At 39.1% G+C, this 15,350-nt stretch overlaps 1 protein-coding gene across 1 annotated transcript; it reads left to right on the forward strand.

Moving 5' to 3' along the window:
• Window positions 1–945: 945 nt before the first annotated feature.
• Window positions 946–14,354, forward strand: rnf141 (ring finger protein 141). Its single transcript, XM_039809284.1, has 6 exons — window positions 946–1,057; window positions 7,571–7,774; window positions 9,638–9,746; window positions 10,712–10,893; window positions 11,626–11,733; window positions 11,883–14,354. Exons 2-6 carry the CDS (start codon window positions 7,638–7,640, stop codon window positions 12,031–12,033), a joined length of 687 nt encoding a protein of 228 aa, XP_039665218.1. The 5' UTR covers window positions 946–1,057; window positions 7,571–7,637; the 3' UTR covers window positions 12,034–14,354.
• The last annotated feature ends 996 nt before the right edge of the window (window positions 14,355–15,350 follow it).

Raw genomic sequence — 15,350 nt, forward strand, 5'->3', positions numbered from 1 at the left:
TTGGTTTAACAATAATATTCTATTTGTCAAACAGTTATTCAATGCAGATGGTCTTCTAATTATTACTCTGGAGTTTTGTCCTTCTATAACATCCCTGTCAGCCCAAAAGAGTTTGCTATTCTAATGGATGCCATTCCGAAAGGTGTGATGACGTTATTTAGAGGTAACACTGAACCACTTCCTTCTCCCTTTCTGTTGTCATTGAATGACACAATAATAGGGAAAATATGTCTTTTATCGAGCCCTTCAACCCGAAACAGAAGGATCAGATCCCTCTTTCAAAGGGACATCATCACCATCCCATATGTTACCCATTACTGGGGAAGATTTGTTTCAAATATCTGGTGGAAAAAAAGTTTGGACCTTACCTTCAAGATATTTAATCACAAACAAACATTGAGTTGTCTGTTTTAAACTTCTTCATTAGTGCTATACAGCTAAACATTACTTGCAAAGACTAAAAAATGACATTGACATTGACTGCTCTTTCTGTGGAGTTGATCGTGAAACAACCATACACTTATTTTGGAGCTGTCCTTATACTGTCACTTTTTGGAAAGACTTTGCCCAATATATCTGTTGAAATATTTCTGTCGACTTTTCTCAAAAGACGTGCTGTTTGGTTTTTATGAGAACAAAAACAACATTACATCATCAATATTTTTGTTATCTCGGCAAAATTTCACATTCACAAAAGTAAATTCTGTAACAGAAAACCTCTATTTAAAATCTTTATGAATGAAATGCTACAATACGTACAAACTATTCAGCACTCTACAAACCCTAAAGCCTTAAAGACTATTTGTAAATGTCTTAATTGCATGAACTGCTAAATTATTTAATGTATGTTTCGTTATTTTTTTACTCTTTCATATTGTATGTACATCCTAACCCCTGGTAAATATGTATTTTGGAATTTGTCATTGTACTTGATTTGCAATACAAAAAAAACGCACTGCGACGTCATCAATCAGCGCCCGTGTTGTGTCAACAAGCTAACAGCGAAGCCATCGGGGAAGTTTGAACGCCAACTCTTCCCTCTAATGTTGAGTGTTTGGTAAGAAAATAACCTTCCTTTTTCTCATTTCACGACTAGGATCATATTTACATTTTGTATCTTTCTTTAGAGAGGTTTTGGCTTTTTCACCCATGGCTTTATTGAATGGTTAGTGACGTGAAAAGTGGTGCGGCTCCTGTTGACAAGTATGACGCTGTTTAGCTAGATTAGCAAGTCGTGTTTGAATTGAGGTTTTGTTGGTGGATTGTATCTAAAATGATCTGTGTTTTAAACGTGTATTTAAAAGAAAACAATGCTGCTAATTCACAGTGACGGGTAAATTATTTAACGTTATCTTACTGGTCAGATGGACGTTATGACACAATGCTAATTTAGCTAGCTAATACAGTTGAGGTCCAGCTCCTGCGAGTACGTCATGCATTTGCCAGGAAAATGGAAAGACGTTCCCTTGCGTATTTGGTTGTTTATCTGAGTTCCCATTACCGATTAAAGCTTAAATTGTTTTACTGAGATTTGTTAACTTTAAAATGAAGTGGAACGTAAGTCTTTAAGCCATGTCTTATCACCCAACGTCACCCTCCTATCGCACTAATGCTGTCGTGGCTGAATTAGAGCAAATCCCTGCAGTCAGGTCCCAAAATCCCAAAGAAAAAGCCTTCGCTGAAGATTGGAGGCTGTTAAAGTAGCATGTTAAAGGTCCCATGACATGCTGCTTTTTAGATGCTTTTATATAGACCTTAGTGATCCCCTAATACAGTATCTGAAGTCTCTTTTATATAGACCTTAATGGTCCCCTAATACTGTATCTGAAGTCTCTTTTATATAGGCCTCAGTGGTCCCCTAATACTGTATCTGAAGTCTCTTTCCCGAAATTCAGCCTTGGTGCAGAATTACAGCCACTAAAGACAGTCCTACAATGATCTTTCCTTAGGATGTGCCATTTCTGTGTCTGTAGCTGTTGAGGAGTACCCTTATAAGGGGGGGGGGGGGGTCTTGACCAACTGCCACTTTGCTCGTTTGAAAGCCATGATGTCTCTCTCTCTTTCTCATGGGTGGGCCAAATTCTCTGGGCGGGCAAAGCAGAGAAAGGGGAGGTAACCTTGCTCCTTATGACCTCATAAGGAGAAGATTCCTGATTGGCCCATCTGAGCTTTCATTTTCTCAAAGGCAGAGCAGGATAACCAGGGCTCGGTTTACACCTATCACCATTTCTAGCCACTGGGGGACCATAGGCAGGCTGGGGGAACTCATATTAATGTTATAAAACCTCATAAAGTGAAATTTTCATGCCATGGGACCTTTAAGGCCTATATTTATGGGACAATCAAATATGAGTTACATACCTTTTGGTCATGCAGTATGTTATCAAGTTACTGGGCAACATCAATTGGTCTGTGTAATGTGTTCTAAATCAGAGTATTTACAGTTTACAAACTCTGACTGTTGTGGAATTTCTGTCTTATGAACTCATGCTGTGTAAGTTGAGACAGTGGTACCCAGGTGTCATTGAGGTCAGTGTCCAACATAAGCTCATAACCTTTTTCAGGCAGAGGAGTACTTCAACTTTGTGCCTCCATAGATGACGGGAGACGTAGCAGCTGTAATAGACAGCGCTGCCCACGCTGCCAAGGCCACAGGGAAAGTAAACACATGATTTTTGATCATGACTGATTTTGCCTGTGAGTTTAAATACACGTTTTATAAAGACAGGGACTTCAGAAGTTGGGATGGCACTGACACTGTACTGTGATCCTAAATTATCCTCAATTGGGAATTCATCAAACGCTCCTGTGTGATTAATCAAGGTCTCCCGAGTCTCCCGTATGTGAAATGATTTTGCTGCTCCTGAGTTTTTAAGTTAACCCTGACCAAGACATATGTGTGTGTGCAGTGTTTCCTCTAGGATTTTGAAATGTTTTACGTATTAAACGGAACTGACTGACACAAAAATACAATCCTGCTGGTACCGGACTTTTCCTTAAAGAGTCTGTATTTTCTTTTAAATACATAAAAAGGCTATATACATTACAAAAAAGGCAAAGAAAATACAATCACTTGTACCTATTGCTTAGTAATAATCATAGTATCTGTCAGAGAAACGTAACTAGTAACTAGTCTCGAGTAACAATGTGGGCATTAAGGTGGTAAGTGGGCAGAAGAGAGATAGAGAAAGAGGAAGCAGACGTGTTGTAGATGCAACCGGAGCAGAGTTAGTGGTTATTCATGTTATAACGTCGGCCCTGGAGGTAACCAGTCGGCCCTGGAGGTAACCAGTCTCCCCTGGTTTTCTGACCACCGTCGGAAACGATCAGGAAAGGTTAACCCATTGAAGATTTTAACAGCTTATTAACGTGCCTCATCTGTTGACATTTCCGAATGCCTTCCTACAGTTGCTTAATAAAAAATGGCTTTCCACACAAACAAACGTAGCCTACATGTGTCATTAGTATGACAAACATTTTTTTATATCAAAATAATTTGATATTAACTGTCGGGCTTGGACACAAATTTCTTAATGCCTGTCGGACTCCGGCTGGGTTCGGTCACGGCTCTGGCGGACGCGGGCCGGGCTCGGACAGAAAAATTCGGCCCGATCCGGACTCTAGTGGGCATCACCGATGCGCTGAAGGCAAAGCCAGAGTCGGTAACGTAGGATAGGACGTGGATGGACTCTGTTCTGAATCAGTAGAAAAGCACCGGGCGCTCGCTCTGTGAAAGGCGCAGTACACGTAGATGGCGGGAGCTGTCTACGCGTTCATATAACTTTATACATGCTACAACTGGCTGGAATCATTGCACACATCCTCTCCAAGGAGTGCACCAGCTGTAAAATGTCCCGGAGGAAGTTCATGCAGCAACTGGCAGAGGAGCTGAGAGCGGAGTTTATGGAGGAAAAAAATGGCAGCGGCGCACGGTCCGAGCAGCGGCGCACGGCGCTGCGCACCGCAGACACCAAAACTGAGGGAGTGCAGGTTAGGTTATAAATGTTCAAATAACATAGGCCTACTTTTAATTGTTATTTGGCTGTGAATTATGTTGAATGAATTTCCCCCAATATGTTTCGGGACATGAATGTTTGAAATAATCACGGTTTAGCCTACTATGCCATGATATCAGGGGCGTTGTATTGAATCAACAGCCACGTGCAATTTAGCTAGCAGGTGAAGGTGAAACTTATAATGTGCAATAACTACAGACTAATACAGGCTTAAGTGAACTGACAACATAAGTTATACGACTTACAGTTCTCAAGGATGCACATATGCCATCTCAAACGGGTCCTCTGGACAGTGTGGCACAATGATCACTCGCGTTGTGAATCGCGTGTCCGCGTTCTGTAACAATCACTGCTGATAGACGGCTTTTTGTTTTCATTTTCTACATTTCTGATACCGTGGCGGGACGCCACTTGCCAATCAACATAGAGGAAACACTGGTGTGTGTGTTTTTTTTAATGCGTTCATTTGTTTGTTTTGAGCTTGGCTATTGACTTTTGAATTTTGTTTATTTTATCTAGTTTTAGTGACAGCAGTTCCTGTAGTTTTATCTTTATATTACATGGGCTATCTCTTGACTATTATCTAGTATCTGAGAGGTTGTAGCTGTTGTAGGAATCTACAATAAAGACAAGAAAGAAACTATCAAGAAATTGTGTGAAGAGAAATACAGCAATAAACCTAGTAGGTTTTGCCTGAAAAGATGTGAGTGTACGTGGCTGCAAAAAATAAATAAAACCAAAGCCTTTAGGGCATCACAAGATGAGCTATCTAATACTTTCTCTCTGTACATGAGTCAGTATTTTTCTTCGTGGAGGACAAGTGGGGGTATGAAGTTATTGCAGGCAGAAACATTACATATTTCCCTCAGTATTCCACCTGTACTCATTGTGGTTGAGTCATTCTGCAATTACATTTTAATGGGAACACACTGTTGAGTTTATGGAGCACTTAAGGGATAATTTGCATGCCAGCAATAACCGGACCTAACTTCCATCAGAAAATGTTGAAATAAATAATTTGATTTTGGTTTTGCAAATTTGTTTTCCTGTTTAATATGCTAATTAAAGGTCCCATGGCATGACAATTTCACTTTTATGAGTTTTTTTTAACATTAATATGCGTTCTCCCAGGCTGCCTATGGTCCCCCAGTGGCTAGAAATGGCGATAGGTGTAAACCGAGCCCTGAGTATCCTGCTCTGCCTTTTGAGAAAATGAAAGCTCAGATGGGCCGATCTGGAATCTTCCCTTTATGATGTCATAAGGGGAAAGGTTACCTCCCCTTTCTCTGCTTTGCCCGCCCAGAGAATTTGGCCCACCCATGAGAGAGAGAGAGACATCATGGCTTGCAAACAAGCAAAGCATGACAGTTGGTCAAGGCCACACCCCCATCCTCCACCTTGTCCCCTCCTCTCTCCTCTTCAATAGCTACAGACACAGAAATGGCATATCCTAAGGAAAGCTCATTGTGGGACTGGCTCTAGTGGCTGTAATTCTGCACCAAGGCTGAATTTCGGGAAAGAGACTTCAGATACAGTATTAGGGGACCACTAAGGTCTATATAAAAACATCCAGCAGCATGTCATAGGACATTTAAATACTAATTAAAGTAAGCAAATCAAATCTGTTAAAGTGCCCATATTATGAAAAAATCACTTTTTCTGGGATTTGGGGTGTTCTTTTGTGTCTCTGGTGCTTCCACACACAAACAAACTTTGAAAAAAATCCATCCATGCTGTTTTGAGTGAGATACAGTTTCTGAATGTGTCCTGCCTTCAGTCTCCTAGTGAGCTGTTCAAAATCGGCTCGGACTGTCACAGTCCGAAATAACCTGGCTAACCACAACCGTTAGCTCGTTAGAATGCTAACAGTTAGCATTAGCATGCTAACGCTAACGCTAGCATGCTACGTCGTTCTCAATAGCAAAATCTGCTACAACACACACAAGTTCACCATAATCTACAAAAGAACTACTTACATGTGTGCCCTCATTTAGAAGTCTCCCAGCTAATCCTGCCTTGTAACTGACCAAAGTTGGAGAAACAGGCTTTCTTTTACTGTCTCTAGAGTTAGCTAGCTGACATAATCTACATCTGAGCTACTGAGCATGTGCGAGTGCAATCAAAGATAGTACAGAAGAAGAAGATGAAAAGAGGTCTCACTCTGTAGCTAAAACAGAAACCAGGTGAAAAGAGGATCTGCAGCAGTGAGAGAGAGCTGTGCAGTACAACAAAAATATGGTGTTTTTTGGAAATGAAACCATGTAAACCTATTCTGGTACAACCTTAAAATACAGTTATGAACCTGAAAATGAGCATAATATGGGCGCTTTAATACACATCTTAAAGGGGTGATAGAATGCAAAACCGATTTTACCCTGTCATAGTTGAATAACGACAGTTCGGTGGGTAAATAGGACATACATAGAAGCTCAAAATCCCATTGACACCCCTTTACTATGAAAATTTCATATTTTGAAACTGCCGCTGAAAACGGGCGAATCTCAACAAAGCTGGAAGTTGACGTCAACCTCCCAAAAACCGGAACCTTTGTCAGCCCATGGGTGTATTAAGAGAACGGTCACGCCCCAACATTTACATAGGCTACACAACTGACCTGAGATCAGGTAGTCTTCTGAATCTAGCTAGGTCACGCAGATCTCTGCTATTCCATTATAAAATTCACCTCATAGCAGGCCGGGGTCTGTGAAGGAATGCAGGCCGGGCGGCGAGGCAGCAACACAGGCAGCACCGGCCCTGAACTTCGACACACAGTCGGACAAAATTTGCAATTAGCCATCCATTTTCGTAAAGCGGCCCATATTTGAGCTTTACATAGTTGATTTCTCGCATAAAAAAGTTTCAGAAGTGAATTTTGCAATGGAATAGCCCGATAAACAATGTATAACTTTGCAGTGTCTGAAATATGAGAGTCTCCCATGTGTTTCTATGTAGTTTGCTCAAACCAATCAGCACGTAGCTCATTCGGAATATTAATGAGCATACCATATTTGGAAGAAAAGCTCTTGTTCCAAATAGAGCCATTTTCACAGGGTAGTTAAGGACCTAATAAAATAGCATTCGGGCAATTTTCAGCCCAACCAATGTTACATACCCTATAAGGAGACCTTAAGGAACAGTGTAAAATACCCTATATAATCATTCTATCACCCCTTTAAGTTCATAAGTAAATATTAACGCTTTATATATTTTTTAACACAATACTGTATCTCATGCTTGCTTTACTTTAGCACCTTCTGTCAGATTTTATAACCATCTATCAGGGCTTTAAAAGTTGAAAATGACTGAGAAATTTGGTTCACAATTGTGTGGCATATAGGTTATTTCTACACACAGCACCAGACTGATGAGAGAGCAGTCGGGTTTAAGATACTCTGTTGTAGAATTTTAGCCAGATTCCAGACATTTCAATCACATCTATGTTTTCAGTGACTCAAATAAAATATTAAATGATTGACATCACCCAGGAAAATAAATATATAGACTACCACACACTGACAGAACAAGTGACCTTTTAACTATGTATTTACCACCAGGCTCTGCAGAACTGAATGAGGTGCAGCTTTCTGCCAGTGCCGTTTCATAAGTGCTGCTGCTGCCAGGATGGGCCAGCAGCTCTCAGGTCAGGCGGTGATGAACCATCTGCCTGAGAAGCTGGTGAAACATGCCGGACTGGTACGTGACAGCGGCTACCTAACCTACGAGGAGTTTCTGGCAAGAGTGGCCGAACTTAACGAAGTGTAAGTCACAGTCCGTTCCAGACAAATAGGAATAATAGATGTAAACATACAGCGGTTTTCTAGGGACAGTGGAATGAACAGGTCTAGGCAAATGACTGTGAGCAGTGTTGTAATGTAACGGAGTACAAATACTTCGTTACTGTACTTAAGTAGAAATTTCACGTATCTGTACTTTACTTCGCTATTTAAATTTATGCCAACTTTCACTTTTACTCCACTACATTTCCTAGATAAAATGTATACTTTTACTCCGTTATATTTCCACTAAGCATCTTCGTTACTCGTTACTAAAAAATAAAATTAGAAGAAATGTGTGTGACTGCAATAAGGGAGGTTTGGCGAATCACTGCTCCTAGATTGCATTACGCACGCTCCGCGCTCTATTTCAGCGCTTGTTTGTCGCTAAAGGAGGAGGAGGACGCACAACTGAAACCGCCACGGAAGCACGAGCACCTACTGGAGGACCTCCCGTTATCGTAGACGACCACCCCGACGATAGCGGTGAACTCGGTGAACAGGATAGTGGTGAAGATAACGTCGTACACCCGTGGCCGTATTTGCAAGAAATGTTTCTGTACATTGATGTCAGCTCTAAAAATCTGCTGTTTGTTCTTTGAACTTTAAGAAAAGTCCGAGAACAGAATGTGATTTTGATTTGATGAGTGAGATTAAGAAGATATCCCTGAATATGCTTTATGCTTTACTATAAGAAAGCCACAATAAAGTTCACAATAAAAGTTCTAAGCGCTTGCTTTAAAAAAAAAACAAAAAAACTTTTACTTTTACTTCAAATACTTAAGTACATTAAATATCAGAAAATTACTTTTGATACTTAAGTACAGTATATATCAGATACTTTAAGACTTTTACTTAAGTAATATTCTAAAAGGTAACTTTCACTTCTACCAAAGTCTTTTTCTAGTACGATACTTGTACTTCTACTCAAGTATTGCTTTCTAGTACTTTATACAACACTGACTGTGAGGAATGTTGACTTGAGTTATCTCACGAAGAATACCTGAATGACGGGTTCAAAATCAACTTTCCGGTCCACCAGTCAATGGCTAGTGAATGTTCAAATTGTACCAGCCACTCAATAGATTACCATTGGGTTTTTTTTGGCTGGTGAGTGAAGCAAATCTACCAGCCACTTGCATATTTACCAGAATTTGGCTGGTGGATGAATGCTTTGGATTTTTAAGTGCGTTTCTTTTTGGCGTTGTAGGTAAACCTTTCTGACTGAGTGATACACTCTGCACAGCTAGCTTCAGTACTAGTCCACCATCTACAGTAGGATTTGGTTCATCTTATTCTCCAGAAACCAATCCCTGCTTCTGTCAATTTCATTTTTGTTTACTAGCTCTCAGAGATAGTAACTGAGAGGCAGGAAAACATGATTAAAGTGAGTTGTTCTCAGTTGTGTGACAAAAGAAACTCAGAATGTACATATCATTTGGGTAAATTGAATAAAATAATTTATGCAGCATAATGTAAGTGGTTAAGAAGTCTATCATCCCGTCTAGGAATATCCAGTTCCAATCTGCAGGTTTGCGATCTGAACCGATCCATATGTTGGATCTGTATTGACTCTATAAAGCCCAGTTCACAACAGAGAATTCAGAGTGTGTGAACAGCACCGAAACTGCAGAGTGCACACAATAATCAACATAAAGCACTTGTGGTCAGAAACATAGTTTAAATTTAGGAAAAAGCTAAATGTAGCAATGTTTAAAAAAAAAAATTGGGCATTACTTTGTGTTTGTTTGCATGTGTAGCTGTGTTTATAGCTAACCACAGTAAACATTATGCAAAATGGTTTATTGAGTTGAACGTACGCTCTCTCTTTTGCTGGATCTCTCTCAGTACGGCCAAGCTAGCTTCAGGACAGCAGAAGCACCTGCTGTTTGAGGTTGAGCCAGGATCCGATGCCACGGCCTTGTGGAAGGTGGCTGTCAGGGTCCTCTGTACCAAGGTGAGACCAAAATTACTTTTTGCACACGCATCACATGCCAACAAAAGCATCTTCCCACACATTTGTTTTTTGTGAAAGACCTACGTGGCTGAAAGAAATTGAACCTGTACATTGTGATTATATGTGGGAGAAAGTGTGGTCAGGAATGTTATTGAGTTTATGTGTGTCTCTTTATTATGGTTACACCAGTTTAGTTTGTAGATATACCTTTACCGTGCATGTTGGTCTTTTTAGAATCAAACAGTATATGGAAACAGGTATAGAACCTAATCTAGAATTTTTAAATATAGCAATGTGTTTGTTTTGAGCTTGGCTATTGACTTTGTTCATTTTTTTCAGTTTCAGTGACCGCATTTTCTTTTTTTGTTTCCTATAGTTTGATCTTTTTATTACATGACCTATCTCTTGCTTATTGTCTATTATCTAAGAGGTTGTAGCTCAATCTGAAAACTTGTTTTAAACAATGAATCTATAAAAGAAATGGTGTGAAGGGAAACCTAGTAGGATTTGCCTGTAAAAATGTGAGTGTCAGTGGCTGCTAAAAAAATATATACCCAAAGCCTTTAGGGTATCTCGTATCACAGGATTAGCAGCACTATCTAATACTTTCTCTCTGTACATGAGCCAGTATTTTTCTTCATGGATTACAAGTGGGGGTGTGAAGTTATTGCAGGCAGAACTATTACATATTTCCCTCAGTATTCCACCTGTACTCATTGTGGTTGAGTCATTCTGCAATTTCATTTTAATGGAACACACTGTTGAGTTTATGGAGCACTTGAGGGATAATTTGCATGCCAGCTATAACCAAACTGTACCAAACAGAGCCAAAACTGAACTAGTTTTGTTCCACTATCTGTCAAAAGCCCACACTGGTTAAAGCCAACTATTTTAGAACAGTGTAGGATTGTGACTGCATGTGGCTGTACATACAGTATACTGTAATTGGCTTTGCCTTCCCCCAGATCAACAAGGAGAACGGTATGCTGGAAGCATCACGCATCATGAACCTGTACCAGTTCATCCAGCTGTACCGTGACATCACCAGCCAGGCTGCTGAGGTGATGTCTGCAGAGGGCGCCACCAAGGGCCCGTCTGCCCAGCTCCCCTCCACAGACTCCTGCCAGGCCAGCATGTGGATGGGCAGGTACTGTAGGTGCACATTAAGTGGTCCCTGAAACAGTCAGAAACAGACTCCATGTCTGTATGTATCTTTTTCCTTTTAAATGAGTTTTCATTGGAAATTAACCGTTTAATTTACATTCAATGTTTCACACATACGTATTGAATAATGACCACCACATTTCCATCAGGAGTTGTCGAATACCAAAAACAGATGAGTGAATATTGGACTGACTTTCATCAGGGCACCAGAAATGCAACTCCAAATGAATGCTAATGTTGCTCAATCAGTCTGCTGGACACATTTAGCATAACAACTTCATAGGGTTGAGAATATGCAATGTTGTGTTTTCAGCTTCAGCCCCCAAGTGGCCAAAGAAATCAATTAATGCAGTTTTTACCTACTCACCACAGAGGTCAGTGCTGCTGGACGACAGAAAAAGGGGTTCTTAAATGTCCCAAAGCGGCTTAAATCATGGATTATACAGCTTATTTTCCAGCAGAATGAATGTTTATCCCCCTGGATGAATTCCCATCCATAGGAGGAGCGAGGGGGCTGAAGGGAGATTTTTTTGCATTTTCATGTCATTTTATAAAAGTGAAAGATATTTTTTCACAGGCAAATTCTTTGATCGCAAGCCATCAAGATTCATCCAACATCGGGCATTTCATTCTAAAATAAGATTTTTTGGAAAAAGTGATTCCCTACTCCTTTAGAAAATAATTGAAAATACATTTTTTTTGTGTGCTCATGCAGAGTGAAGCAGCTGACTGATGAGGAGGAGTGCTGTATCTGCATGGACGGAAAGGCTGACCTTATTCTGCCCTGTGCACACAGCTTCTGTCAGAAGTGCATTGATAAATGGTACGGTGATGGATTAAAGCTTGAACTCATTTCAATAAATCTTCTATTTCTTTGTAAATCATGTTAAGTTGTCATAGAGACAATTTAGTTATCCATGATATGAACAAACGCTAACAGTAATGATTACACACTCTCTTCTGTTTCTGCAGGAGTGGGCAGAGCCGAAACTGTCCGATATGTCGCTTGCAAGTAACTGCTGCCAATGAATCATGGGTAATGTCTGATTTCCCCACAGAGGACGACATGGCTGGCTACATACTCAACTTGGCTGATGAGGCGGGTCATCCACATAGGCCTTAACACACAACACAACGGGCCAATTAGATGACAGGAGAAATCGACCCGCACCAAGTAGACACAAAATGTCACATTCACAGAGGAAGAGATTTTTCCTAAAAAGCAGAAGAAACCAGCAGGGTTTCCTACTTATTTTCTTCTTACTGACCAGTTCGGAAAATTAGGTCCCAGGATGCTTTTTGTAACCAAATATTGTAGATGTGGTACTTAATGAGAACTGTGTGTGATAAAACGTTGTCTGAAGTTATAATGCAGTATTTGTAAAATTATATAATAAATTATAATCTAATAATTTAACACATAATAATCAAAAGTACAGGTCCTACAGTAATCTTCGGGTTAATTTAACCAACATGGGAGGGTAGGGAAGACTTGTGTTGGGATAAACTAGGCACTTTATTATAGGAATCCTGATCCTCATATCATGTTGATATGAATGGGACAAAGGAGGTGAATTAAGGTAAGACCTCATATTCAGAGATGGTTGATAAGTATGGCTCATATATTCATAGTCCTGAAATTGAAATGAATAGTTCAACGTTCTAGAATACGCTTATTCTCCTTCAGCATAAAGACTGGAAATGGGGGGGACGGCAAGCCTGGCTCTGTCCAAACGTAACCAAATTCTCCTACCAGCACCCCTAAAGCTCACTAATTAACATGTAGGCCTATCTTATTTGTTTAATCATACCAGAACCGAAGTTTCAAACAAGCTTATGGCGTGTTGATTGAAGTGAGCTTTAGAGGTGGCGGTAGGTGGATTTATTACCGTTGGACAGAACCAGGCTAGCCGTTTCCGCGTGTCAAGTCTGTATGCTAAGATAAGCTAACCTGTAGGCTGTTGGCTCTAGCTTTATAGTTAACCGATAGACATGAGAGTGGTATCAATCTTGTCATCTAATGACGCCAGAAATTAAATAAGTGTTTTATCCCCAAAAAAATTCCGTGCTTCGAGTGCAAATCTAAGACACAGATTTTCTGGTCAGACTGTAAAACCAAATTTACTTCTCACTCGTAAAGCTGTTCTGTTGTCTGTGCAATGTAACCCTGCATGTTTATATCCCACATGCCTTATGAGCCGTGTTATGTGAACCTGTTCTAAACTGCTGTTCTGATCCAGTTCAGAACCTGACGGGAGCAGCTGAAGACACACACACACACACACACACACACACACACACACACACACACACACACACACACACACACACACAAATTATAGTCTTTTGGGTGTACAGTACTAAATAGTTTTATATAATTTAAAATGACTTGGCTTGCTGTGGTGTCTTCACTGATGGAAATTACCACTATTTGTCATGCTGTTCTCATCTTTTTACTTTGTACATATTTTTTTAATTTACAGTAATTGTATTAAGGTTATTATAATCTGATTGCTGAAGAAGTACTTTAGTTTACACTCCCAAAAGGACAAGTCTTGTCGTTTTGCTCTGCTTTGTCATGCCTATGATTAACACTTACTGATTTATTGAGATAGGGGTCTTTTTAGTTAAAAAAAAAAAAAACTCTTATATTATGTACAAATAAAGTAACATAGAATTTAAAACCACAAAATAGTTTTATTTAAAAAAAAAAACTGATTTCCAGATCACATAAATCACATGAAACATTTTTAGCTTAAGAGGACTGTGGTTGTGATTTATAAAGACTGGATCTATGCTGAACTATTTCAAAAAAATATGAAAATATATTGAGCATAATTTTAATTTGAGTGATACATTTCTATTTTACTGAAATCCAATGTATTATTTAAAGTTGTAAAGATATGGAATGCTAACAGATTTTTCCAATTATGAGACCGTAACGTACACAATTATTCAAAACTAAAGTAATAGAAGTTTTTTTTTTTTTACTTTACAGAATAGCCATTCTGTATATACATTTGATTTCTCTTCATTTAATGGACCACAAACCTGCATTTTAAATTTGAACAAAAGCAATTTTTGGTTGTGGATGCTGACAAATCGCACTTTGAAAACTCACTGTAGCTGTCTTGGTGTTTGTGCACCTCAACAACAGATGATTTTATCTCTGTGGTGAAAACTATCTGACACTGTAATCCTTTTAGCAGTACAACCAAAAATGTACAGCCGTAGGAGACTCTTCATTACTGCGTGGTCCATTCAAAATGTATTGAACAAAGTTGTAATAGAATGAGAAAACGTTTTTTTTCATAATCAATTAATATAAAGCATCTCATCCTACATACACACATCAGTTTGCTGACTGGAAGGAGCCGTATTTAAATTGAATTGATTCATACTGTATTATCCCTAATAAAGAGATACTCACTTTTTGCACTTTAAGACTGTTACTGTTTGATTGAAAGGATGCCTTTTATTTCCTGAATTTTATTTAAAAACAAGTTGTATTACTGATTATTAAGAAATGTATTCATTTAATTAAAAAAAAAACATGCAAATAAAATATTAAGCAATACTGGCAACACTGGGTGAAACTGAGTGAGAAAACACCGCTGGACCCAACTTTAAAATGGTCTAAACTGTGTTTTTAAAAGAAACATTAATACTATTGTTGTAATAGAGTTTACTACCACCAGTAGCAGCACTGACCTCATGGATGTATTATGACCGCAGACTGTAAATTGATTAAGACTGAGATCGGTGTGGAACATGGACCATGGATGTATTAAGAGAACATGGATGGTGTGGAAGGAAAAAAAATTATGTGCCATCTTTCATGTTTTTTTATTCAATGCTTTCAAATACAAAACTTGCATTGTTATAACTATATATAAATAAAACCATAATAAGAAAACCATATGAAGCAATAAAAACAAGAATATCAAATAAATTGATGAATTAAATAACCTTATAAATTAACAAACATTTTATTCAAATAAAATTTGATTTTGAACGTGCCTGATGGACTGTAATGAAAGTCCCCTGCTTTTTTTTTTTTTGTGGTGGGTTTGTTTTTTTTAATTTTTAAACAAAAAAACATATGTGTACGTATGCCCAAAAATGTTTTCCTAGGATGGCGGGGGCCAGAGCCATGTCTTTCTCTATCACTCTGGTGGGGGCATTCCCGCCTTACTCTCCATCTGATTGACTAGGACTTGTTGCCTGCTTTGGTTGGGTTGGTTAAGTCAAAGAACTTCTAATATATCCGTAGACCGGCTTTGGTTAAGTTTAGGCAAGAGGAGTGCGATTGGTTACGGTTAGTGTAAGAAAAGTCAGCGTAAGCCAATCAGAGGCAGAGTAAGGTAGAATAGGGCGGGACTTTCCTTTGCCATCCTCACCGGCTTAATACATTCTTGTACACCGTTCTCTTAAAATACA

This window comes from Perca fluviatilis, chromosome 8 (assembly GCF_010015445.1).
Source record: "Perca fluviatilis chromosome 8, GENO_Pfluv_1.0, whole genome shotgun sequence".
NCBI lineage: Eukaryota > Metazoa > Chordata > Actinopteri > Perciformes > Percidae > Perca > Perca fluviatilis.

What these genes read in the sequence shown, in the direction of transcription:
- rnf141 (XM_039809284.1), top strand. Translation starts at nt 7,638, where the DNA reads ATGGGCCAGCAGCTCTCAGGTCAGGCGGTGATGAACCATCTGCCTGAG. An exon ending in GCCAGCATGTGGATGGGCAG is followed by an intron (nt 10,894 to 11,625) that starts GTACTGTAGGTG and finishes GTGCTCATGCAG; the next exon opens with AGTGAAGCAGCTGACTGATG. An exon ending in CAGAAGTGCATTGATAAATG is followed by an intron (nt 11,734 to 11,882) that starts GTACGGTGATGG and finishes CTGTTTCTGCAG; the next exon opens with GAGTGGGCAGAGCCGAAACT.